The sequence below is a fragment of the Colossoma macropomum genome, unplaced genomic scaffold (genome assembly GCF_904425465.1).
Source record: "Colossoma macropomum unplaced genomic scaffold, Colossoma_macropomum, whole genome shotgun sequence".
NCBI lineage: Eukaryota > Metazoa > Chordata > Actinopteri > Characiformes > Serrasalmidae > Colossoma > Colossoma macropomum.
The window spans coordinates 2,720,063-2,745,837 of record NW_023495761.1 but is presented as its reverse complement, the minus strand read 5'-3'; the positions used below and the strand labels follow the sequence as shown (position 1 = coordinate 2,745,837).

General features: G+C 40.6%; 1 protein-coding gene across 2 annotated transcripts; it reads left to right on the top strand.

Moving 5' to 3' along the window:
- The first annotated feature begins 7,874 nt into the window (after positions 1 to 7,874).
- gja5b (gap junction protein, alpha 5b) lies at positions 7,875 to 24,330 on the top strand. Of its 2 annotated transcripts, none has more exons than XM_036563468.1 (2): positions 7,875 to 8,580; positions 21,373 to 24,330. In XM_036563468.1, the coding sequence occupies exon 2, from the start codon at positions 21,390 to 21,392 to the stop codon at positions 22,557 to 22,559; it is 1,170 nt and encodes a 389-aa protein (XP_036419361.1). In that variant the 5' UTR covers positions 7,875 to 8,580; positions 21,373 to 21,389; the 3' UTR covers positions 22,560 to 24,330. The 2 variants fall into 2 exon arrangements, with proteins under 2 accessions (XP_036419361.1, XP_036419360.1); XM_036563467.1 differs by having other exon boundaries at positions 21,370 to 24,330.
- Positions 24,331 to 25,775: the final 1,445 nt, after the last annotated feature.

The following is a 25,775-nucleotide window of genomic DNA, read 5'->3' as shown; positions in this document are numbered from 1 at the left end:
ATATCAGTAAAAAGTCCTTAAAGCTGTCATAGTTTATCAGTTGATTTTATAGTCCCCATACAGTGATTTCATCATTTTAATGGAAGAATGTGACACAAGGATCATACTCTCTGGAGGAATTTAAATACAGTATTTTTGTTAAATTACTTTTTGACCAAACAATAAAAATTAAGCAATTATTATAAATCCTTTCATTCATTGTATTTATATGAAACAGTTCAATAACAGACATTTTATTTTGAGAAAATAACAACTTACAATGTGGTAAAACCAGTGACATACGTGCTAGAATCTCAATTCTTTAAATACAGTATCTAAAAATATATACCATGTATTTTAGTGCAAGTAGTTAATAGCTTCTTAGATGCTGGACCTTCACTTTTATTACATTAGTAATACATGAATATGATCCTACATCTATTCAAGTGAAGAATTTAAGTACTACTTCTGTCTAATAATAGTCTAAATGAGAAGAATACATATGAGTGAAGCGATGTAAAGATCTATATCATGTCACAGCTCCATTTTCTGCATGTCTGGGCGCAGTGAATTTGTATGGAATGCTAAATTATTTGGTTTCGCCCTCATTCTAAACTTCCGTTTCCGTGTTCTGTCACAACCAGAGAGCTTTATTTATGCCACCTGAAGAACTCAACCATGAGAAGTAAGCAGTGGGATTGTTTGAGGCCACAAATATTTAGTTCTTTGCATGTTGTTTTATGTTACGCTGTTCAATTCAATTAGAAACACCTAAGAATTCCACAACGATGTGCACAACCTTTCAATATGAATTCAGTTTTAAAAATCTGCTGTTGTTAATACATTGTTTGACAGATGTTGTGTTGCCTATTAACACAGAAGTGTGGTCCAAGAGTAATTTGCCTAAAGGGGTTGATTGATAAACCCATTAACCACCTCTCTGAAAAGTCTTAGAGCGCTGACCCAGGATCAGCCCCGGTCCTCTTGGTTATAGTCATTAGATAAACAATCTTTTTTCAAAACATTTTATACAGTTTAATGCTTAGACACAAACTAAGCATAAGTAGCAACAAGCTTTAAAATACAGCCGTGTTCCTGGAAGCATGGCAACAATTAGCCCATCCGCCACACCCTGACGCGCATACTCGGGCCTCTACAGCCTTTAGTGTATTACCAATCCCATTATATGTGGGGGACACGGAGGTGGGGGAACAGTAATCAATTGTTCCCTCCAATCTCACAGGAAATGGATCTGGGCCTTCCTCTGTGTGTTAGGGGGTGAGGGTGCAGCAGAAGGGAAAAGAGGCCCATAGCAATACAATGGAGGAAAGGAAAAGAGCATATAAAATCACAAAGCAACAGTGAAGGAGTGCAAGGGCCCTACAACAATAAGAAAATGAGGAAGAATGTGGTATACAAGGTGAGGCTACATGATTCAAAGCCTCCAAACCAGTCCTCCAAAGGCGCCTTATCGAGTGAAACGGGCCACCTCCCATGTTGTCAGAAGCAGAGATGAGGCATTATCAGGCAACTAGCCTGTTTTAGATTGTAGCCACATTCAAGGTTCTGGTCTTTCCGGGACTCCCTCCTGGCCAGGATTCTGTCAGGGATGAGATACAGGCTTGTCTATGACACTGCACCAGTGATGGGGACACACTTTGTCAGGCGATAACCCCGCTCTCTTGGGTGTTGCTATCACACGCTAGCATTTAACATTGCCAGGTCTCTCTTCAAAAATAGGGCGTGGTGATTTACTTTCCATGGCTTAGTTCACACTCTCCTTCAGTTATCACACAGACAAAAATCTGCTCAGGAGGCCAACAATTAAAAATATCTACCATATGTCCCTGCTTAGCAAGTGTTTTGTTGCAGCTTTCACACCTATGAAAGTTTCACTGTACTGTTTAACTTACACATAGATTAATGTGAACATTTTAATTGAGATTAGCTTTGACCTGACTCCAATGTTATGGACATTTGGAGTCTCATATGGAAGTATTAACGGTATTCCTGGGTCAAGTGGAGGCTTGTTTGAAGAGTTCAGCTCATCAGGACAAAAAACTACATTGGCACTTAGAGACTAGAGGAAATGACATTTTACCAACCCAAACATCAACAAAGACAGTAGACATTTATAGGAACATGTGAGGCCGTTGAGGAAACAGGCACATAAATAGGTATATAGAAAACAGAAGTGTATTTCAGGATGAGACGTGACATCACTGTTCGCTTAACCCTTTACCAAGCTAAGGGGCCGCTGGCAGGCCCAGTGTTTTATTACACATTTCTATAGCCAAAGAAAAGCTAAGATATTAGTTTGCATTCAAGTCCCTGTAGTTAATGCATAATAAGCCTCAGTATGTAATAATGCGGGAATGATAGAGGGGTTAAAGGGGCATTCTGGCCTACAACTAGCATTTGATATGTTATTGGTCATGTTATGTAATTCTTTAGTGTAGCATTGTATCTCTCAGCCTCATCGATTTTACAGCATTCACAATTTTGTATCCTTTTCGTATTTTCGTCCTCACTACAGTAAGCAACATGCATTATGCAAATGCGTCATACAACCATTGGGAATCCCTCCACTGCTCTAAAGAAATACTACCTGCTAGCCTTTGTTATAGAGGCTAATAATTACACAATATTTGGCTTCACACCAGTAATGTTACCTATCTGCTTTTCTTTTCGATTAGCCAACTGGGGAGACTTCAAGACTTCAAGACACTTCAGAAGGAAGTTTGTCCAGTCTTTATATCTGAAGATTTTGTTCTAGCAACTACTGCACCACAGCTGTAGGAGGCAAGAAGGCCACAGATGAAGTGATAGTTACATTTTTCATTTTGGCCATGAAAATGAATGCCAAGAAAGCAGTGATATGTAAATAACTTCTGAAAGAAAGCCAGAAATTTATTTGCAGTAGTAGTAGGCCTAGCAATCATGACCACAAGGCTGTTGATTCAGATCCCATCAGGATAAACCAAAGAGGCCTTCATGCTCCAGTATACCTTCCACTGCGTTTTGTGTCTGAATCCTTGAATAAGACTTGTTCATAAGTTGTGATGAGAAAATACAAGACAAAAGTCAAAATGAAAACCTAAGATACTGGCTTTACAATTGCTTTGAATGCTAAATGACTGCAGCTGGTGTTAGCACTCTGCACATCCATGTCAGACTGAGTCCAATGTTTGTCTAGGTTTTTTAACCCCTGACCTTTAAATCTTAAAACAGGGTTCAGATGTCAATTCTGGGAAAGGGTCATTGATCCGAAGTATCAGCACAACTATTGTCAGTGAGGAGACGATTGAAATAAAGAATTCTGCTGAGTACAGAAGGCAGTCACCTTTTTCATCATTCAAAGAATGGATGGTGGCACAGACACACCAAGCGAGACGGAGAGAGACACCAAGGGGTCGCCCTCTTTTCTTTGTCCACTTTGCTAAAAGACCAGAGATAATTAAAGACGTGTTTGGTTTGGCTTTTGAGTGGAGTAATCCGCTCACCTGCTACAGCAACAACAGAGGTCTAGCTCTAAGGCAAACAGAGGGATGAGGAAAGAAAGGAAAGAAAAGTCTGCTTTTTGAACACAATAAACAGGTGCAAAGCTATCTGTGCAGTGAACCAGGTCACCTGGGTTCATGAGAGGTCAGCAAGCTGGGGATGGCATATTATTGTGCATGTTAGATTGTGAGTACCTTAAGAAGACACAGATGACAATGATCATACTAGTTTTTGTTCAACAGTGCATGCAACTCATTTTAATACTGAAGTATCAACACTATTAGAATTACAAAAAAGACTGTGTATTAATAAGCATAAGGTGTGTCTACTTTCTGCATCCATGGGAAACTAACACATGGTGCCTTTCTGTTGTTGGATAATACAAGATTTTTTCATCATGCGCATTACCAGTATAAAACCCTCTCTGTCCCATACAAGGCTGTTTTGGGCATGTGGCCTTGCTGACAATGTTCACTCCCTCCCTGACGACGGGACCAAATGAAGCAGAAGGCATTTTATCGCTTTCCGTATGACCAGGACTGAAGAAGCGTGATAAAGCAGGTGTCTGGAGTCATCAGAAGCGCTGGCGACAAGTATGAGTGCTGAGGTCACGCTTCAGTCCAAACCATTGCTGTACCCAAACAGCAAAAAGAAATTTTAAAGAACAGTACAAAAAAATGTGTAAAAAAGAGCAACTTGGAGCACTTCAATTTCAGTTTTTCCTGCTGACTCAAGGACATTAACGTGTTATCACGTTTATGTGCAGCACATGGACATGTGGACTTTAGAATATGTGCACGTTTTTTGTCCATATGCCTGCATGACATTTGTGCACATGAAGACACTGAAGAAAATGTTGCTTAAAGGTAGCTTTAAATTTACATTATTCAAATATATACATTGGCTCCACATGAATAAAATGTGTTAAATGAACATAATTACTATGTGTAAGTACTTAACCCCTTAAAATCCCAGGCATATATGAAATACACTAAGGCTTATTATTCAGTAACTACACAGACTACAGTAATCCAGCTGAGTTATTCTGTATTCCTATAGAAGTGTGTAATAAAACCCTGGCCATTTAAGGTGTTAAATAACTTTCTTAATTTAAGTTCATACAACGTATTTCATTTGTGTGGAACCGATGTATACATTTAATTTCTGTAAATTCAACAACTTTTATTAAGCACAGAATTCATTGTCTAAAGCAGCTCACCGCCACTAGTGGTTCTCAACCCTGGTCCTCGAATACCCCTTGTCCTGCACATTTTCGTGTTCCCCTGCTCCCAACACACCCGATCCAACTAATCAGCTCATTAACAATCCTTTCCTGAGTAGAAGAGTATGTCATAGAATAGAAAAACACTAAAATGTGCAGGGCAGGAGGTACTCCAGGCCCAGATTTGGGAACAATATGTGAGTGGTGCAAAGTGGGAGCAGAGCGAGGAGTGGAGCAGCGTGATTTTGCCCAGAGTGCGGAGCAGCTTTTCCGAAAGTCGGAGCATCTGAGTTCTTTCTCACTCTAAAATCGCAGTAATACCACTCCATCCTGCTTTTTGAAATGCAGTGAAATGAAGTGCACAGTGTCTGTCCATATGTTCAAAACATAAAATATCATAAGAATGAATCATTTGCAGCAGACATGGAGCAGGGCTTTCTTTGATGTGTGAGAGTGGAGCGAACAAGGAACAGGAAATAGAAAACCTGACAGACTAGATCTGGAGTAAATCAAAAATTTCAGAAATGGTTGTCACATGAGCAATTTTGGTCAAGCAGTACCACAAAGAACTAACTGAACCCCCTAATGAAGACTTTGACTGCTAAGTGAATATATGTGTGACTAATAAAGAAATACATGTCACACCAACAGCTTTCGGTTATAAATGCCATTTACTTAAGATTTTACTAGAAAGGCCGGTGGGCCATGTCGACTGATAGAGATAGAGAGATGTCACACAGAAAGATAAGGTCAAATAGAGAAGTAACAGACAAAACTGCATTTCATATGCATGATTATCAGCTCCAAGCTAGCTGGGTCACATGGCGTACTCGTCCTCTTCGCAGTACCCCAGGCCATGTCTGTGGGCTCACCATGTGCTTGAAATAAATAACAACCCGAAAACAATCCATAGAAACTCATGAAAGACACATTTGTTGTCCTAAAGATTTTTTTCCCATCTGTTACTTTCTTTTATAAGCTGGGAACATCTCATCAAAAAAGAAAGACAAGAGGCTTGTTTGAGGCAGCAACATTAAAAGTGCTGTAGTGACCAATGATGCAGTGTATCTTAGTGTGAAAAGAACACACTGAAGTACAGTTATATGTGAAGGTCTGGGAACCTCTGGCCAATTACATGTATTATTGACTTTTGTAATGAAAAGAAGTAAATACAACATCTGCAGCAACTTATCTTAGCTGCAATTGCTGATGCACAGTAACTATATATTTGATTAAAAAAATAGGGAAAAACAAAATAGTTATTGTGGCATGTGCAAAAGTTCGAACATCCAGTTTAAAAGTCTCTGAACTTAGATTATTTAGGCAGGTCAATAATTGTCATTTGCATCAGAGCATTCTCTGACTCTTCCAACCTTGTGCTAGCACTCAACAACATTGTGCTTCTCTAAGCAGATGGCTGAGGATCTAAAACGGAACTAATTTATGCCTAAAAAGCAGGGAAAAGCTATAAAAAGATATGAGCTTTCAGCTCACAACTTACAATGTCCAAAATGCGTTTAAGAAAGAAATGGCAGTTAAGGGGAACAGTGGAAGTCAAGGCAAGACTCTGATAGAACTGCTCATACATTGTCCAAAAAGGCAAAGAAAAACCCCATATGACAGAAAAGGTCCTGCAGGAAGGTTTACTGACACAGGAGTAGTGGTGCATCGTTCCACTATTGCCTGCACAAACATGATGTACATGGAAGAGTAATCAGAAGGAAGCCTTACCTGTAACCTCATCACAAAAGTCAATGTCTGAAGTAAACAAAACAACAACACAAGGGCTGTAGATGTATGGAGTAAATATGGAACTCTTCGGCTACAGTCTCCAAAGGTATTCTCCAATGTTTGGACAAAAAAAGAGCAGCATTTGATGAAAAGAACCCCTTGCCATCTGTTAAGCATGGGGGTAGATCTAACATGTTTTGGAGTTGTGTGGTAGTCAGAGGAAGGAAACATTAAACAGGTTGATGGAAAAAATTAAGCAAATTGATGGAAGAATGGATTCTACTTAATGTCAATGAATTCAAGAAGCAAATGTGATACAAAACTGAAGCTGAACATCATTGAAAATGTGTGAGTAGTCCTTAAACATGCAAGAGGACCTAAGAATATTGCAGAACTAGAGGTGCTCTGCAAGGAAGAGTGGGTGAAAATTCCTAAAACAAAACTCCTAGCTGGCTGTGATATTTGACAAAAGGGGTGTTACTCAGTAATGATTTAGTAGGTCTCCAAATTTTTGCACATGCCACAATTGCTATTGTATTTATTTTTTAGTTCCTATATTTAATCAACCATAAAATAACAAATATACAATAAACCCACTATAAACCCACAACTGAGGTTGTGTTTATTTCTTTTCACTCCAAAAATCAACAAAATATAAAAATTTGGTGGTGCACAAACTTTTGCTTACAACTGTATTTTATAATATTAGACAGTAAAGATGACAGCATTTTATCTTAAGACATTCTGCAGCGTTTGTAAATACCATATGGATGACTATGAATGCATCTCAGTACGTAGCTTCAGAAAACTAGACAAGCTTGAGGTAATTATCCTGAGACTGGGAGCCCTAGGTAGAATTCCCATTGTTTTCCCAATACAAATCTCACTTCCTTTCCTGATGCAGAGATATTCGCCTAAACTAAAATAGAGCATCGGGCAGGCAGGCAGGCGGGGGGCACTCCAACTGGAGAGAGGAAGGAGGAGGACGAGAGAGAGAGGGGTGGGGGGAGGGAAGGAGTTAAGTAGGGAGGGCAAAGGAGGAGGAAAAGGCTGCTGGTGTTTCTTACAATGCCCTAATGCCTTTGGGTGCACTTTCCAGTGTGGTTCGAACCACGGCCTGTGAGCAGCTGCTTCTGTTTATCATCGGTTGGAGGTAAGAGTCACGCTACGCTGGGAGTCTTCCTCTAGATGAGCCTACGTCTCTACTCGTCAGCTGAGGACACGATTCTTAGACAGCTTGTAGAAAGAACGAGGCAAACTTCCAACGTGAAGAGAGAATAAGTGAAATCTTCCACTGACTCAACAGGAGGACCGGAGGGGGACATCACACAGCCTGCCTCAGTGAAGAGATGAAGATATCTTTCTGGCTCAGATAAAAAAAGACCTGCCATCAAATACATCAGGAACGTTTGTCTTTCCCTCCTGGCCCAGGTCGAAGGAGGCCAACTTTCAGGAGGAAGACAGAGGTTTGATTCCTCGAAGGCAACCAGAGAGACATCCATTCTTAGCCTCTGCATTAGTAAAGAGGAACCAAAAGCCCGTCTTGTCCATCAATCTGAGGATCACAAGACACCTATACCTCTGCTGACTCAGAGAGAAGAGAGCGAGAGAGGGACTATCAATCCAGATTAGCGCCGATGGCCTAACATCCAACCCTCTACCGGTGTATCAGCGGAGACAGCAGTGAAGAGGGACATACTGCCTTCACCCACACCCAGCGAATGTGTCAATCTCAACACCTTGAATCAGAGCAAAAGTTGCACTAACTCCCTCAGCCCTACTACTGAGAGACATCAAACGATCTGACTCGATAGCAGGGGGAACAAGAAGAGAGCCCGTCTGCCTTATTCTGTCTGCCTTTTGTCAGGTGCTTTGTGCCTCAGGCGCTAATCTCAGGCAGCTCCCAATCTTTACACTAATAGAGTCGTCATCAGATCAAGCTTGGAGGTCTTTGAAGTTCATTACCAGTCTACCGTCAGAGACGTGAGCTTGAGCACGAGATAGCCTGGAGCTGTTTCTTCATTGAGACAGAAACTACGCATTTGTAGAGGACTACAGAGGTCACCTGACAGAGACATCTGCCCAGCTGTCTGATATTTAAGAGAGACCTATCAGTCGGAAAAGAGGCAGAGAAGCAGGTCACACAGGTAGAGTAGACTCATGTGAAAGTGATTCTGCATGGCTTGCTATTGGAGGTTGATGCTCTTTCACATTAAGGAAATTTACTGCACAAATCCCAGCCTGTTTTATGCACGTGCAAGTACCACATTCATATTCATCAGCTCTTACATTTCACGCATGAGACACAACCTCGCCACGCTTCACTGCTTTGTGCTTTCTGCACAATGTATACTGTGACTGTACTTAGAAGAAAAAAAGAAAAGAACACTGCCTCCGCAAGTTACATTGGGTTCACTCAGCAAATTCATTTGAACTTAAGTAAACTGTTAATTCTAACATGCATAAACGTTGAATTTCAGGATCTAAAGTTGGAGATTTAATAATATTTCGCCGCTGTTGGAACAAAACCTTGCATCTCCATTTTCGTTGTTTTCAGTTTTTGACATAATTTGAATTTGCCTGTTGTTCTTTACAATGGTGTGTAAATGTCCTGGCAAATGGGCCAAAAAAAGGCCCAAATTTACTTGGAAGAAAGTCTGGTTCCACTGACTTACATTAAAAGTAAAGCATGGTTTTTGCTTCTCGTGTAAAGTTACCATTTTGGAGACACAAGGTTTTGTTCTGACAGCAGCGATTTGCTAGTTAAATTTCTTTTTATCTGCATAATAAGGCAAAATAAAATTTGTTCAAAAATAAGCAAACCTACTTCGTAAGGTATACGATTATTTATAGTTTACAATGAAAAATACTTTATGATGCAAGAAGCAAACATAACTAGTTTTATACTAAGTCAAACTGAACAAAATAATGCCAAACAAAATATTAGTTTAGATAATTAAAAGTAATACATCCACTTAAACCTCAAGAGACTTCAAATCAGCTTCTGCTTCTCTTCCACTTATTACAGTGGACGTAGAGATTCGACAAAAAATGAATGTTTCTATAGAGTAGTATATAAGGGTATTCCTTTGAGAAAAGAAAATCTATTTAAAACTGAAACTCATTAATTGCTCCAGTAGCTCCATTAATATAATACTGATATTAGCCACATTGATAATTATAACCCATTATGTTAATTTTCCCCAGCCAATGTCACAGGACTGGTTTTTAAACACACATTTGGGTAAGTTATTCAGCTGAAATAGATGCATCCTGAATCAGGTTATGGTGTTCTTATCATATGTTATGAATGAAGTATTGGCAAACAATACAGACTGTCTATTAATAAAACCAGGAATTGTGTGTTAAACAGGTACATTACGAATAACATTTCAATGTTTGTCTTAGTTACTGCTATTGTGTTGGTGACTATGAGCACAACATTAAGTCTAAAAGCATAAACAGCAGCGAAAGCATTAAGATAAAGTGCAAACAAGACGGAATATAAAATAAACCAGATATGGAAGAACATAAACAGCAGACGTCGACTTTAAATAAACGTGTCTTCTTTACAGCGTCACTCTTTCAACCCTTTATGTGTTAATTGAGCAAGGAAGATTAAAAGGTATAAAGGTGAAGAATATTACTCTTTTAGATTATAATAAGGTTTTACATGAGCATGGATGTTAACGTAAGTCTTCTGTAATTAGTATAATCTACCTCCTCAGTCTTTGGCTTCGGGTCAAGATTGTTTCTGTATTCAATTGGCATTGAAAGAACAGGCGAATGTCTGAAAATAGACGCCAAGTCATTATGTTATAATGATTCCCAAGAGAGTGTTTCAGTACAAAAAAACGCACACACATCTGTGCCTGTCACAGCCTTGTATGAAGCATATCCAATAACACAGTTTAAGCTCAGTAGCTTAGCCTTGTACACTTTTTGCTGTAATTAGTAACCAAATGCCATCTTATGCTATTTCAATCAGGGTATCAGTTCAGCAATTCAACACATGGAGCCCCACACAAACACATTTCTTCTCATAAGCCTTGTCAACCCCCAGTGCTTCTCCTTGTACAGTTGTTTTACTGTAAAAGGGGCTTCAGGCTGGGACAGTAGGACAGGGCGATGTAAATATTTATTAGGGCAGTGGAGCTAGCAAAAGCGTCGGGGGAAAGTGAAGGCTGGCGTGCATAAAGCTGGGACGTTTCATACACGTTTGACCTGAACGCTGATCTGGGACAAGATGTTCTTGTATAGTTCCTAACTTTAAATGATTCCTGTAGGAAATGCAAAACTGAGAAGTGCTGGGAAGTCGCACAAGTTGGATATCTAAATTTCAGACAGCTGTACTGACTGAATATTAATCGCAGGTTCCTTTTAGTCCTTTAACTAAGATCAGCTGGAGTTTTATAGTAAATTTTCCAAAGAGTTCTTTGGAGCAGTGTCACAGAAGATGGTTTTTGGTTTCCTTATGAACGATTTTTATAAATGAGATGTGTGAGTGTGAACCACCTTAATTTTAATTTTCTTCAGAGTAGCCTCTTTCTGCAGGCCCCATAGTGAAGTGGAATGGAAATCAACTTGGATATTTTTAATTAATTTAGTCAAACAAAATATTTTCCCCTGTAACACCATTACCAGATTAATTAGGACACTGTAGGCTGTGTGTGAAATGTCATGACTCTGTGTTGAGCTGCTAGTGAGCAATGAGGTGTGAAAGGCAGGGAGTGTGAACCCCCTGCTGTGAAAACAGTTCACATTCCTCTATTTAGAAGGCTGTGTTGAGATAAAATGGATAGCACAGCTTTCTTGACTTAAAAAAATGTGTACAGCTACTACAATAACAAATAGTGTTTAAACACAGCTTTATAAGTGTTGGACAAAAAATATTCCAGTTTTGGTAAGTCACAGAAATATATTCGTCAGTTTACTGAAGGAAAAAAGGCAGAAATTGCATTTATGTGAAAAGGGGTTAAAGCTCAACCTCCCAACCTGATGCTCAGGGTTGAAAACAAATCCAGAGCAAATCAAGGTCACCTTTTAGAGAACCAAATAACAAGTGTACGCCATCTGTTTGATTAAGGGCTTTTCAAATACTATAGATATCTACTGTGTAATGTGAGTCTTGGGTGGCCTTGGGTGAACCAAGTTCAGAAAGGATCGCAGAACATGAATGCTAATCTAGGTCCTGATTCCTTCATAACAAGTTTTATTATAATGATAATATTTATGTCTAAGAAACGTGTCTGATGACTCTTTCTACATACAGGGTTTGGATAGTTGCTAAATAACCAGAGTACTGAAGCATGTGCTATGCATGCCAGCTCTAACCCAACCCTTAAATTTCTTGAACGAGTGAGGATGGTCAAGCTGTGCCCACATTCTAGAACAGGGGTGTCAAACTCAACCACTAAAATGGCCATATTAAAAAAAAAAAAATCAACAAATCCGTGTGCCATTGCAATGCATGCTAGGAACTGTAGTGCAGCTCATGGTGACATGGGCAAATATTAATAGAAAATTTAAATAATTTTGCAGGTCGAAAAGGACTGTGCCACAGGCCTGACTTGGCCCACGGGCCTTGTGTTTGACACATGGGTTCTAGAAAGCCAACAAGCAAAAGCTGTTCTAGACTTGTGGAGTCATGGAGGAAATACTTTGTTCACAAAACACAAGCAGCTTTTTTCTTTAACCCTTTTTCACAGTGCCATACAACGCAATCTCCGCCTGTTTTGGATGATCCTTTTTTGTATGTATTTTTTCCTTCTATAACGTTGATAGCTTATATTTGATGGAAGTGTGTATGAGTTAGAGAACTGGAAGTTTGATCATCAGAGGTGAGCAAGCAATAAACATTTATAATTGTGTTTTATTGTATTTAATTGATTGTATCCTCTTTTACCCCTCATTGTTCACTAGCAGCTCAACACAAAGTCACAACATTCACACACAGAGCATCAACAGAGCCCTAGTTAATATGATGAAGGAGTTACAGTGAAAAACATTTTTTATTTGATTAGATTCAATAAAATGTCAGACAAATTCCATTCTATGGGTAGAATGGCTGCTAGGGGACTTGCTGAAGGAGGTTTAAGGGCCCATATCCTATATTTGTCTTGGATTTAGTTTTTTTTCCCTGAGACCCACTTATATCACTTATGTGGTGTAGCAAAAACAGACCATTTTCCAACATCTCTTTATCCTTTACAATTAAACAGGCTGTATTTGTTACTGTCCTTTTAAGACTGATATATCTAAATGAGATCTGGAGCTAAACTGCTATAGGTTGAAATAGCAGATGTATGGCAGCTTAGTTTTCAGACATAAACTGTATGAAGTGGGGAGTAAATGCTATATTTTAAATCCTGAATACAATGCTTACATTCTTCGTAAAACTCTTAATTCAAGAAAGTAAGAAAAATGTACAACCCCGTTTCCAAAAAAGTTGGGACAATGTACAAAATGTAAATAAAAACAAAATGCAATGATGATCATTTAAACCCTATATTTCATTGAAAGTAGTACAAAAACAACATATCAAATGTTGAATCAAACTGAGACATTTTATTGTTTTTTGAAAAATATATGCCCATTTTGAATTTGATGCCAACAACACGTTCCATAAAAAGTTGGGATGGGGGCAACAAAAGGCTGTTAAAGTTGTGTAATGCTAAAAAAAAAAAACACCTGGTGGTTCATTGGCAACAGGTCAGTAACATGACTGGGTACAAAAAAGCACCCAGAGAGTCTTTCAGAAGTAAAGATGAGGAGGGTTCACCACTCTGTGAAAAACTGCATGAGCAAATAGTGCAACAATTCAAGAATAATGTTTCTCAACATAAAATAGCAAAGAACTTTTGCTTTTCATCATCTACGGTACATAATAACATTAAAAGATTCAGGGAATCTGAAATCTCTGTATGCAAGGGACAGGGCCAAAAAACAGTATTTGCTGGCCATGATCTTTGGGCCCTCAGGCGGCACTGCATCAAAAACAGACATGATTCTGAAGTGGGAATCACTGCATGGGCTCAGAAACACTTCCAAAAACCACCGTCTGTGAAAACAGTTTGTCGCTGCATCCACAAATGCAAGTTAAAACTCTAAAACGCGAAGAACACACAGGATCCAGAAATGCTGCCACCTTCTCTGGGCCCGGGCTCATTTAAAATGGACTGAGGGGAAGTGAAAAAGTTTCCTGTGATCCAACAAATCAACATTTCAAATTCTTTTTGGAAATCATGGACACTGTGTCCTCTGGGCTAAAGACCACTCAGCTTGTTATCAGTGCACAGTTCAAAAGCCAGTATTCATGATGGTACAAGGGAGCGTTAGTGCACATGGCGTGGGTGATGTGCACATTTTTGAAGGCACCATTAACGCTGAATGATGTATACAAGTTTTGGCAACATATGACAAAGGAGACCCTGAACTGTTGAGAAGCTGAACTCCTATATCAAACAAAAATGGGAAAACATTCCACTTTCAAAACTACAGCAGTTCCCGAACGTGTTGTCAGCATCAAATTCAAAATGGGCATATATTTTTCAAAAAACAACAAAACTTCTCAGTTTCAACATTTGATATGTTGTCTTTGTAGTATTTTCCTTTAAAAATATGGTTTACATGATTTGCACATCATTGCATCCTATTTTTTTGTACATTCTGTTCAGCATCCCAACCTTTTTGGAAAATGTAGTAGTTTACCACGATACAGACGTTTAAACCTTGCTAAACTTTGGACCTGGGTTTATGAAGAATCATTATTTGAAGGTACTTTTCATCCAAAACTAGGTGACATCAGAGTTAGAAGTTTACTCATCTTTTTTTTTTTAAACCAAATCCTTCTTACCCAACATGAAACCAATCTCTTAGAATCGCAGTCACTACTAACTACTGTGTATTCCTCCCAAAGCATTCCCCCCTACTGTGTCGATTGTCACTGCATCAAGTCAAACCCAGACAGCACAAACACGAAACGGAAACGCCTGGTTTCTCCACCACTGTTTTCTGTGCCCCTTTCAGCTCTCTGTAGTGTTTTCCAGCCCCCATCTCTATCTGTAGACTCTCCTACTTCAAAAAAGAGCATTGTTCTCTTACCAAACATAAACATGTGAAGGAGAAGGGTGTGGGGTTTGTTCCCTTCCTCCTTAAAGCCCCCCAGATGGATAAAGCTCATAGGTATGCTGCTCTGGATTCAAGGACATTAACAAGAGAGAGCTGACTAAGGGCAAATCCAGCTGAACTCGGTTCTTCTTGGCCCAGGTTCATTTAGGAAGACTCTCCGGGAAAGTGTTTCAGCGATGTGGCAACTTTTTGACTGTTTTGTATGGTGTCTACAGTAAGTAATAGTAATATTTAATGATATACTGATATATTTAAAGTATTAGGCTGCTTTTCCACTTCATCTCGAGTATGAGTATACAATAGGCTGCAATTTGGCAGGAAGTCCAACATCATTTAGAAAAATGTTAGCAAAAAAAGAAGCATTAACTGACTTGTATGGCTTGAGACTTACTCTATTGTTCACAATTTGTATGACTCAACCCTGTTAACAGCTGTTTTTAAACAGAGTGCTGACATTTGCGTGGGTTCTTGTTTGTAAGTGCTAAGCGTTGCCCTTTTTGGCCTTGGCGTCCTGATCCCTGCCAGTTTCCTTTTAAGTGCAGTGTAAGAGGGAAATTATATTGTTTGAGATTGCTTCCTCCATGGGAGGGGAGCAGAACAGTGGCCTTTACCCCATAGACGGAGACTCCGAGTGGGCTTCCGTGCCGCCGGGTTCAGCCTGTCTACTGGATGGTTCCCACATTTGTTGCCAGACCAAGAGTTCATTATAAAGACACGTCAATAACGTACAGGTTTAACACATGACACTGAACTACTGATAGGGGCCTTTCTTCATGTACTGTAAGTGTGAGGAGGCTCTTTCTGTTATGATGTGCAAGAGATGCAACAAACACATAAGGAGTTTTGTCCAGCGTGTTAATAAAAAGACAATTGATGCTTTTCTTATTTTAACGTGAGAATCAGTCAGAGCAGCTCAGTAGCATCAGTCTGTTTGTATGGATGGTTTTATAGGCTGAGATGTGGTGCGGTGCTGTCATGTTTGATTCACTGCTGGAGTAAATGGAATGGCTGTTACAAGAGCATCAAGTGGGGAGCTGTAAACACTCCACTCCTCGTTATTTCTACATCTTTTCCTTTACCTCCCACTGAGAGACGGTCCCTCACATGGACACTCACCGAATGCCTCCATGTTGGCTTGTCAGTGAGGGTCTGAGAGTGTTCTATCCAAATTCTTCCCACCAACTCTCTAGAGAGGACTCCTTTGGGACTGCAGCTCTACACTTTCTGTTGAGAGAGAGAGCGCGAGAGAGAGAGCAAGAGAGAGAGAGAGAGAGAGAGAGAGAGAGAGAGAGCGAGAGAGAGAGAGAGAGAGCGAGAGAGAGAGAGAGCGAGAGAGAGTCCTTTTCGTTATGATAAAAGCTAAATTCATTGCCTATCAATAAAATAATATATGAATATTTATTAAATCAACACCTTCTGCATAACCCTGAGAGTACTAAGAGGGTTCACTGATAAGGCTAAACAATACAATGTAAGCAGAGTATAACACGCAGAAAAGAGCAAAGAAGTACATTTCGGTTTCCCAGACTGGGATTAAGCCTAAGTGTAGTCCACAGGCCTCATTTAAAAAATGATTTGAATTTATTATAAATGATAGTATTTGTTCCCAAGATAAATTCTCAGCATTTGACTTGGAATGATTAAAACAAAAAAAAAAAACAATGTTTATGAATCATTAATAATCAACATTTCTGGCGGTTTTGATACATACCATGGAATCTACACTCTCATGCAGAAAAAAGGGGGACCAGCCCAAAATATAATGCTTTTTACAGATTGTTTTGGCCTGGTCAGGTTCCAGATTTAAAACCTATTGAGAATATTTGGTCTCACATTAAACACAAAATAGCTTGGCAATGTTTTTCAACTGTCTGAAGCCATCAATGCTGAGTGGAACAATATTTCCTCTTCTTTTTGTGAAAAGCTGTCTGCAAATTTACCCACAAGAGTTCTACATTTAAAGAAATTAAAGGGAAAAACTCTTTCATATCAAGTTACTTTATCTATTTGTTTAATGATTTTTTGTTGAGAACGTATAAAGCTTCACATTTTGCCATTTTGGGCTTTTTTTTTGCATCAGAGTGTATATTTCTTCAAATAAAACAGTTTAAGATGCTTAGGTAAGTCTATTGTTGCAGGCTAAGTATGGCTTACATTTTGGGATGTCCCTTAAAAAACAAGAACTATTTTTAACAACCAAAGTACACCTGATTTTTTTTGTGTGTGTGCAAAATGGTAAAAAGAAAACTAAACAACATAAGAATAAACCTATGTAATGTTGCTTTCTAACCCTTGCCCTGTGAGCCTGGCAAAAATGGTGCTAAATGTTGTTTCACATCTGAATTTCTACAGAGCTCAAGTTGGCTTCTTATTCGCTAGCTTTTTCTTTTGAATTTTCCATCCCACCTTAAACGGTGTAGCAGTTACTTTCTGGCACCTGTACAGGCGTCTAAAAGTAACTGCTGCGCTAATGACGTCTAAGACGTCAACTTCAGCTTGGATTAATTTCTCAAAGCCATATGTCTCATAGGTGTGTCCCACGCACATGTGGCTCTGACTGTCAGACACTGCTTGAATTTGGAAAATTTTAGTCATTCACGTTTTAGTACCAGCTGGTCCACGGCTTGTTTTGCGCACAAGGCCCTGATACCACAATCTCGTCTAAGGCAGCTGTCCGAGTCAGGCGGCTCCTCGGGTGGCATGAGAAGAAAAACAAACTCAGCAATTGGTCTGGTGTCCATGTTAAACTGAGGCTAATCGCATAAGACTGTCGGTTATTAGTCCACTGCCTTGAAAACAAAGCAGACTGCTTCAGATATGATAGACCAGAGTTTCTCCATCTATGGGCAGCAGACCACCAGTGGGCCGTGAAGCACCCACTAGTGGTTCACGGGCCTGAACTCAGGGGGAGGCAGTAGCTGAGCCGGTTTATGAAGAGCCTGTCCACTTCCTATTTCCCCCGTTATATCGAAAACATGACTGCAAAACACCAGAGGTCGCCCGCGAGCGAGTCCTCAATGAATGGGACTAAATGGAGCTCAACGGCTAAAAATGAAAAGTTTTTCCAGAACTTTCCTTTAATTTTAGTAAAAGAATGTTTTTCACAAAAAAAAAACACGAGAAAACTTACCTGTACATTTCCTTGTTTCTACAGCAAACGGGTTTTGGGCAGCAGGACTCTGGCATTACTGCTAGTGAGTGCTGATTGGTTGGCAAGTGGAGCAGCTCATTGGCTGTTCGCGCTCACTGACGTCATGAAAGTACATGAGGCGCCGTTTTGAAGTTTAAAACTTTCTTAAAATGTAACAGCAGTGTTGAAATGTTTTATGGTATTTGGTGTTTGGGAAATGAATGTAATCCTCCTCTCTACAAGTTCTCTGACAGTAGTTTGTAGTGGGCCGGTAGAGACGTATAAATAAAAACACCGCAGTCGCAGGCTAATGAAACGTCATCAGTTTGAGGCAAGGCAGCCGCGGACACACGGTGCAGACAGTCAGCCAGAGATGGAGAGGCTTTTCAGGGTGTTTCTCCTACCTCGTTCTGTGCGCACCTCTCAAATTTACTCTTTAGTTCGCTCCGTTTCGACCTGAGTGAACACTCCACCCGTATTCGGGTCTACATCAAACAGCTGAACCGGTCCGGCAAAAACCGGCGGGTCTCGGTCCGCTTCCGAGCGACCCCTGGTCAGTTCATGTTTATGATCAAACGAGGGAAATCATCAGTAGAGCTGGCTTTACTCCTCTAGCAGCACTTCAGCGCTGAATACCGTCAGCATCATCTGCCTGTTTAACGTCTGACTCTTTACAGACTCTCATTGCTCTCATGTCGTTCCTGCAGCTCGAGCTGCCGCTGATAAAAACAACAGATGAGCCTTAAAATAATGACGAAGATCTGCGGTTGATTTCTGGCCGAGCACAGCGACATAAATAGTAAAACTGATAAATTAATGACAAAGAAGCAGATATTGAGGAAGGCTTATTATTATTGTTTGTTGTGGTGACGCGGATCCAAAACGAGGCGCTAAAACCTTCAAAACTACAGACACATCTCGAGAACAAACAGTGACTCCTGAGAGGCTGAGAACCCCTGGGATTGACTACTTAGCGGGAGATTATTGAGGGGCTTCTGGGTTTTCATCTTCATTTGAAACGTGACCGAAACACCCCTGGATTAGCCACCCAGCTAGACAGGGTAGCCTTAGCATGGTTTGCACTGCATGTACACCACGTTAGTCGCTATCTGCGCTTATTTGTGGCATGAAATTTTAGCCAGTATATACTGCCCACTACTACATGCATTGTAATGACTGCAGCACTTTGGCACTGCCACTGCGAATCATTTGGACATCAGGTTAGACACTTGCATTAATGTATGCACACAAACCAAGGCTTCACAAATCATTACTTAAATATGATTTTTCGCATACAACTGCTTTAAGATCTGTATGCAAACGAATGTTTTATAAATGAGGCCCTTTCCAGGATACCAACCCGTAGTGTGCTACATACAGAGGTGGAAGTACTTTTGGTTGGAATACTTGGTGTAAGAATTATGTGAAAACAGTTTCTTCCAATGGGACAACGAGATTTCATATACCGAGAGTAATGGTGACAGTGCACTGACATACCAGTCACTCAGTGTTGTTCACAGAAAGATGAGGCCAGAGAGAGCTATGCAGGAGGAGGTCAATGACAACAGAGCGATGCCACTTCCTCGTTCACACGACTCCAAAACATCCCACACTGCACAGTAGCCTGTAGCCCCAGGAGAGGAGAGGTATTCAGCTCCTGAGAGAGATGAAGAATCATACACAGTGAACAACAATCAGACATGGTGATTGCTGTTCTACACTGTATTTTTAAAGAGCTGGTTAATCCTTGAACGAAGGGGCAGTGTTTGAAACACAGTAGCATCACAGCACTCACAGTTAGTCATTTTGTCATTGTTTGGTCTAACTTTGCCTGTATTTCTTGACATACTCTACAAAAATCTATATGCTTCCAGTAATCCACATCAGTTCTGAAAGGTCATTGTTAAGAGGAAACGTCTTAAACAGAGACAGTCTGCAAAAGCTACTCCCAAAGCAGGGAAAGAGTCAGGGAAAGATAAGCAATGTGATGGATTTGCCTCTGTGTTTATTTTTAGCTAAGACTTCCTTAAAAACTATGTCCATTTCCCTGAGTCCTGAACACTCGAGTATATGGGAAAAGTTTAGGAAGGTACATTACATACAGACTGAGAGACACACAGCTATTAATGCACTCTTCTGCATGCTTGTCATTCATTCCCACACTGTACTGGACAGCAAAGTGGAGTTCAGCTCTATAGCAAAATATACAGTTTAAGTACTGTACACATATGCTAAATATAGGCATATTTATATCCTGCTGGAAAAAGGGGCATGGGAAGGCAGCACTGTCCACAGCCTGAACTAGCCTAAAGTGTTCCTCTGTCTACTGATAGGCCTCTTAGTGGTTGCTATTATCTATTACCATGTCAGGCCATTATATCTCTTTTTGTCCCTCTTGGGCTGTTAAGCCCACTGCAAACTGTGATAACCGCAGAAGTCAAAATACAATAACATCATACAATGTGGATTTAAATATTACAAACTATTTGCCAAAGAGTATTTTAGATGTTTCTTTGTGAATCAAATATACTGTAATTATCCATTTAAATTATGTTTTGTTGTCTGCCTTGACATTTGATCTCCAGCTTTGAAATATGATAAATAATTTTGTAACTCTATTCTTTTTACACAACTTTCTTACCCATTTTGGAACCTTCCGAAGCTCAATTTACCCTTCTGAACACATCTAAAATTTCTTAAGTTGTGTTTTATTTATTTATTTACTACTAATTATTTCAAAGCTGTGTTGTACTAGACTAGCATACTATTGGTGTTGGAACAAAACCTTATACCTTCATTCTTTTTTTTTATTAATTCATTCATTAATTTTTACCAACTTTTTAAACATAAGTTGCTCTTTACATTGTGTGAAAATGTAATGACGATTAGACCAATGGAAACGGTACAAAATGACTTAAAATAAAACTTTTTACATTGACAAGAAAACTTAAGAAAATTTTATCCTTCTCCTGTAAAGTTATTTTTTGGCAATATGGTTTTGTTCTAACAGCGACGATATTAGAGTCATTTTATACACTTGTCTGCAACTGAATTGCTTTTCTATTGTTGAAACCATTCATTCCAAACTTTTCAACAGTGATCCCACAGTTTGTGTCACCCTGTAAGAGATGATGCCAATAAAATCTTCTGTGGCTTCTGCTGCATGTCAGATTATACAATAAATATTCTCTGAATATTTGGACTACGATGCTAGAAAAGGATGACATTCTGCTTGGGTCATCCACCAGCACGACACCCTTGTAGCTGGTACAAGTTGTGCGTCATCCCATGCCATACTACTATAGCAGGGGTGGGAAAGTGAGGACTGGAATCAAGCAGTTTTCCTGCTAAACCTGGCAATTATCTTACGAGTTGAATGTATGTTTAAGCAGGAAAACTGCAGGAATCCGGCCCTCCAGGAACCGAGTTCTCCACCACTGTCCATTGGTAGCTTCTTAGACATGCATCACAGCAGTGGTCGCACTTAATTTCTAATTATGTAACATGTTGTAGACGATATTTGGTTGGAAAAACATTCAGCTGCTGGCGGGAAAATTACATTTTCATCTACATCTTTGGCAGAAATCTTTAGACTCTTTAGACTCCAAGGATTATGATCTGACATTTTGAAAGCATTCATTTCCTCTGTCACTCTGTCTTCTGTATCTGTTTGTAGCAGACCCCATCTGAGTGTCTATGGCTGACTGGAGCTTGCTGGGGAACTTTCTAGAAGAGGTGCAGGAGCACTCCACCTCGGTGGGGAAGGTGTGGCTCACCATCCTCTTCATCTTCCGCATCCTGGTGCTGGGAACTGCGGCCGAGTCGTCATGGGGCGACGAGCAAGAGGACTTCACCTGCGACACAGAGCAGCCTGGCTGCGAGAACGTCTGCTACGATCGCGCCTTCCCCATCGCCCACATCCGCTACTGGGTGCTGCAGATCGTCTTCGTCTCCACACCCTCACTCATTTACATGGGCCACGCCATGCACACTGTCCGCAGGGAGGAGAAGAGGAGGCAGAAGGAGCAGGAGGACCAGGGAGGCGGGGGAGAAGGAGGAGGGGGAGGAGGAGGAGGAGGAGGAAGAGGTGGAGTTGGGGAGAAGTACCCCGAGGAAGAGAGGGACTGCGGGAAGGAAGAGGGTGGAGGAGGTAAAGTACAGTTGAGGGGGGCACTGCTGCAGACCTATGTCCTGAGCATCATCATCCGCAGCCTGATGGAGGTGGTTTTCATCGTGGTGCAGTACATGATCTATGGGATCTTTCTCCAGGCACTCTACCTGTGCAAGGGCCCGCCGTGCCCACACCCGGTCAACTGCTACATCTCGAGGCCTACAGAGAAGAACGTCTTCATCGTGTTCATGCTGGTAGTGGCAGCCGTATCGCTCCTTCTGAGCATCTTGGAGCTCTACCACTTAGCGTGGAAGCAGTGCAAGAGGTGCGTTAAGGACTACCAAGCTACTAAGCAGCAAAGATCTGGCACGCCCTCAACGGTGGCTGCTGCTTCTCCAGAACCTTCCACACCAGAAAGAACCTGCACTCCACCTCCTGGCTTTAACGAGTGCTTGGCGACATCCTCACCATCTCCCCACTCATTGCGAACACACTCCAGCTGCCCGCCATTCAACGATCACCTGGCGCACCAACAGAATTCTGCCAATATGGCGACAGAGCGCCATCGCAGCCGTGACGACAACCTGGGGTCGGAGGACTTCCTTAAGATGAGCTTCTCACAGGAACCTGTGGACACGCCCAACTCCTGTGCTCCACCCACACTGCTAAGCAATGGATTTTTAACCGACAAGAGGCGGTTCAGCAAGAGCAGTGGGACAAGCAGTAGAGTGAGGCCAGATGATCTGGCAGTATAATCTTGATTTAAAGTGATATTTCAGTGAAAAATGTACTTTTCCTCTTACCTCTTGCGTCTGAAGTTTGCTAAAGGGTAATGTAGCTAACAAGGAAAGGAGGTTATGGGAATGGGCTAAAGTATGTTGCACAACCAAAAAGCTATTATATTGACATTTCAATTTTGTCTGTACTTGTATTACTTATTTCTATACTTGCAGTGGTTTCCAACTCTGGTCCTGGAGATCCATCTTCCCACAGAGCCTAGAACCAACCACAGCTAATCAGCCTCCTCCCAGTTATATATACTAGAGTTAAGCAAGAGGCAAGGCAGCTTATTGGATACAAGTTGAATCTAAACTCTGTGGGAAGGCAGCTCTCCAGGACCATGGTTGGGGACCACTGCCATCTAGAAACCACATAAGCAAGGCTGTTTGAGATTACTCAAGAACAGGGGGTCACAACCCCATTCCTGGTGTCGAGTACAGTTTGGTGATTTACCTGCATAAACGCACCTTATTCAACTGATCTGTTAATTGTCAGGTTTAGTGGGTGTGCTTGAGTAGGCAATCTATCAAACTGTGCTGGACACTGACACTCCAGGACTGGAGCTGTGCACCCCTGCTTAAGAACAACATAGTTTGAGTCGTGTGTGGAGCATAAACTCCTACTGTTAGCTAAAGAAAGCAAACATCAGACACAGACATGTCTTGGTTAATTGCATTTTGGGTGAGCATGAAATTGTGTAAATTTCATTTTTCACTGAACTATCACTTTGAGTTCTTGGGATGAGAAGCCATAAGACGATGTTTAAAAATGCTACCAACACTTGACTATTAGCACTGGTCCATCTTGTCCTGTGAAGGCACAAACGAAGTCAAGCCTGCTGTAAGATAAGAATGTGATTAAGTAATGCTTGCCAATAGCAATAGACAATGTGCTTGAGAGGGTTTTGAGAAGAGTTACTGACCAACTGCAGAAAAGTTGACAATCTTAACATCCTTGAAATTCTGCAGGTGCGAGACATGCCTACTTATGTGGAGATGCAATAAAAGGCCACGAGATAGTGGTTACACCAGGGACCTTAACTGTGATTGGACAAGGCAGTATGGACCCAGTGGCACAGCACTCACAGATAGAGATCACTGCCAGACTAAAAACTGTCAGAACTTCTTCACCGAGACAAGAACCGGAGCTCTTTAGAGGCATTACTGGTCTTGAAAAGTTTGCCTGTTATTAACTGTGCTTAATTTCAGGCTGAAATTGCTTTGAAAACTGTTCATTGTTTAAAAGCTTGGTGCTTTATCTATACCAGAGCATAAATTCTGATTCTGAATGTTTGGTGGAGCAAATGGCTTCAGTATCATTTGTTTATTATTAACTTTTAATTATTTTCATTACCAATGCATTTCCTTTGCTGTCCAAATGTAATCAGTAGATAGCAGGGACATTATTTGCACTATTTATGTTCATTTTTATGAGTTTTGTCTTGTATTTCACATTTTAAGTCTTCATAACAGCTGAAGTGACTTTCAGGAAGAACATGAAAACTATAACTCTACATATAATTCTGTGCTATTCAATTGTTTAGGTTTCTGAATGAGCCACATACACGATCACCATCAAATAAAGGATGCCCATTTTCCTTGTGTGATATTTAAACTATGGTTATTTGAATCTAAATCTGTATTTTGTAAAGTGTTTACTCTCATTAAATATACACATTTCCACTAGCAGTTATAATCTAATAGGCTGCACCTTTACCAGACATTCATTTCTACCACTAGATGGCAAAATATCTTAATCCCATTCTTTTACAGTGTTGTTCAGCTTTACATGTAGAATAATTCACATATTTAATCAAAATTCCCTTCAAATGCTAAAAGGTCATGCATGCTCATCCGGACACTGAAACTGCTCTCACGTTCTGTGACCACTTAGGCAGGGAAATAGAAACAGACATGCTTGTCTTTCTGCAGCTGCTAAGCAATCTTGCCCTGTCCTAAAATTAGGCCTGCAGCTCAGAGTCCTCTCCACCATGTGTCCCTATGGAACACTGGATAATTATAGAACCATGGAGTCTAGGCTGTTTTGGAGGAGCTTGGGAGCAGCAGAGGGGGAAGAAGCAGAATGGGATGAAGACTGCTTCCCAGGCAAGATTTGGCAAAGTAAGCAAGTCCCTTGGGACACAAGAGAACATTCTCAGAAATCATCTGCTAGCCAATCAGTGAATATCTGTTTCCAAAGGTGCTAATTTCTTCACTGATTAAACTACATCGACCAGTTTACACAGATGACATGGTGTCGCATAGCTTGGACTAACGTAACGCATACCAAGACAATTTTTAATGAATCACTATGCTGACGTCCTAATTTTAAAAGGTTTACTACAGAAACCTTTCATTAAACTGTCAAAGTTGTCTTAAATGGATGGACTGACACGCTTTGGCTTGCGGAGTTAAAGTGTCTGTGAGAGATTCGGATCTCAGACTGTATGTTGCACATACCTAATCGTCCACCAGGGGGCAATGTAAGACCATTTACCATTGTAAGAGAAAGACACTGGGCTGCCGGACACTTTATACCAAACAATATATTTTATTTGTCTTCCAACACCACAGCCCAGCCTTAGGAAGTGGTTCAGTACCAAATTCAATGGAGTTACACATGACAAGCATCAACACAGGAGGGCTGGGGACATGAGGACAACCTATCACCTTTTTCTGTTGTTTTTCATCATTTGTTTTCTACAAAAGAAAGGAAAAAAATGCCACCCATCAGTAATCCAGCGCTGCACCGCATAGCCGTCGGCTATAGTAATTTTAACGACTGATTTAACCATTACCCTCTGCATTTTCCCAGATGCCCACCATCAGGGCATTATGTTCGCGGCCTTTGAGGGTCACCGTGACTCTGGCAGTTTACATCATGGTGCCTCTGAGTGGTGGTTTATTGGGATCTGGAGTCCTCTCCTCTCACCTGTACCCCTGTCCAGCTTACAGAAAAATCTGGAACATGAGCCCGAAACGACGCTGACAGCGTACATCAGATTACTGCTCCTACTGACTGTTGTCAAAGTGTTTTTCTCTACAATAAAAAAGGAATAAAGAAAAAAAACAAAACAAAAAAAAACACTTCTTATTCTTTACAGTTAATTCTTGTTTGTGCTTGTTTTTTAATAATACTATGATCTGTATGAGGTCTTAGTTTGGTTTTATCATACACGGGAGTAGCAAAGG

Coding starts and splice junctions, on each gene's coding strand:
- gja5b (XM_036563468.1), top strand. CDS start 21,390: ATGGCTGACTGGAGCTTGCTGGGGAACTTTCTAGAAGAGGTGCAGGAG.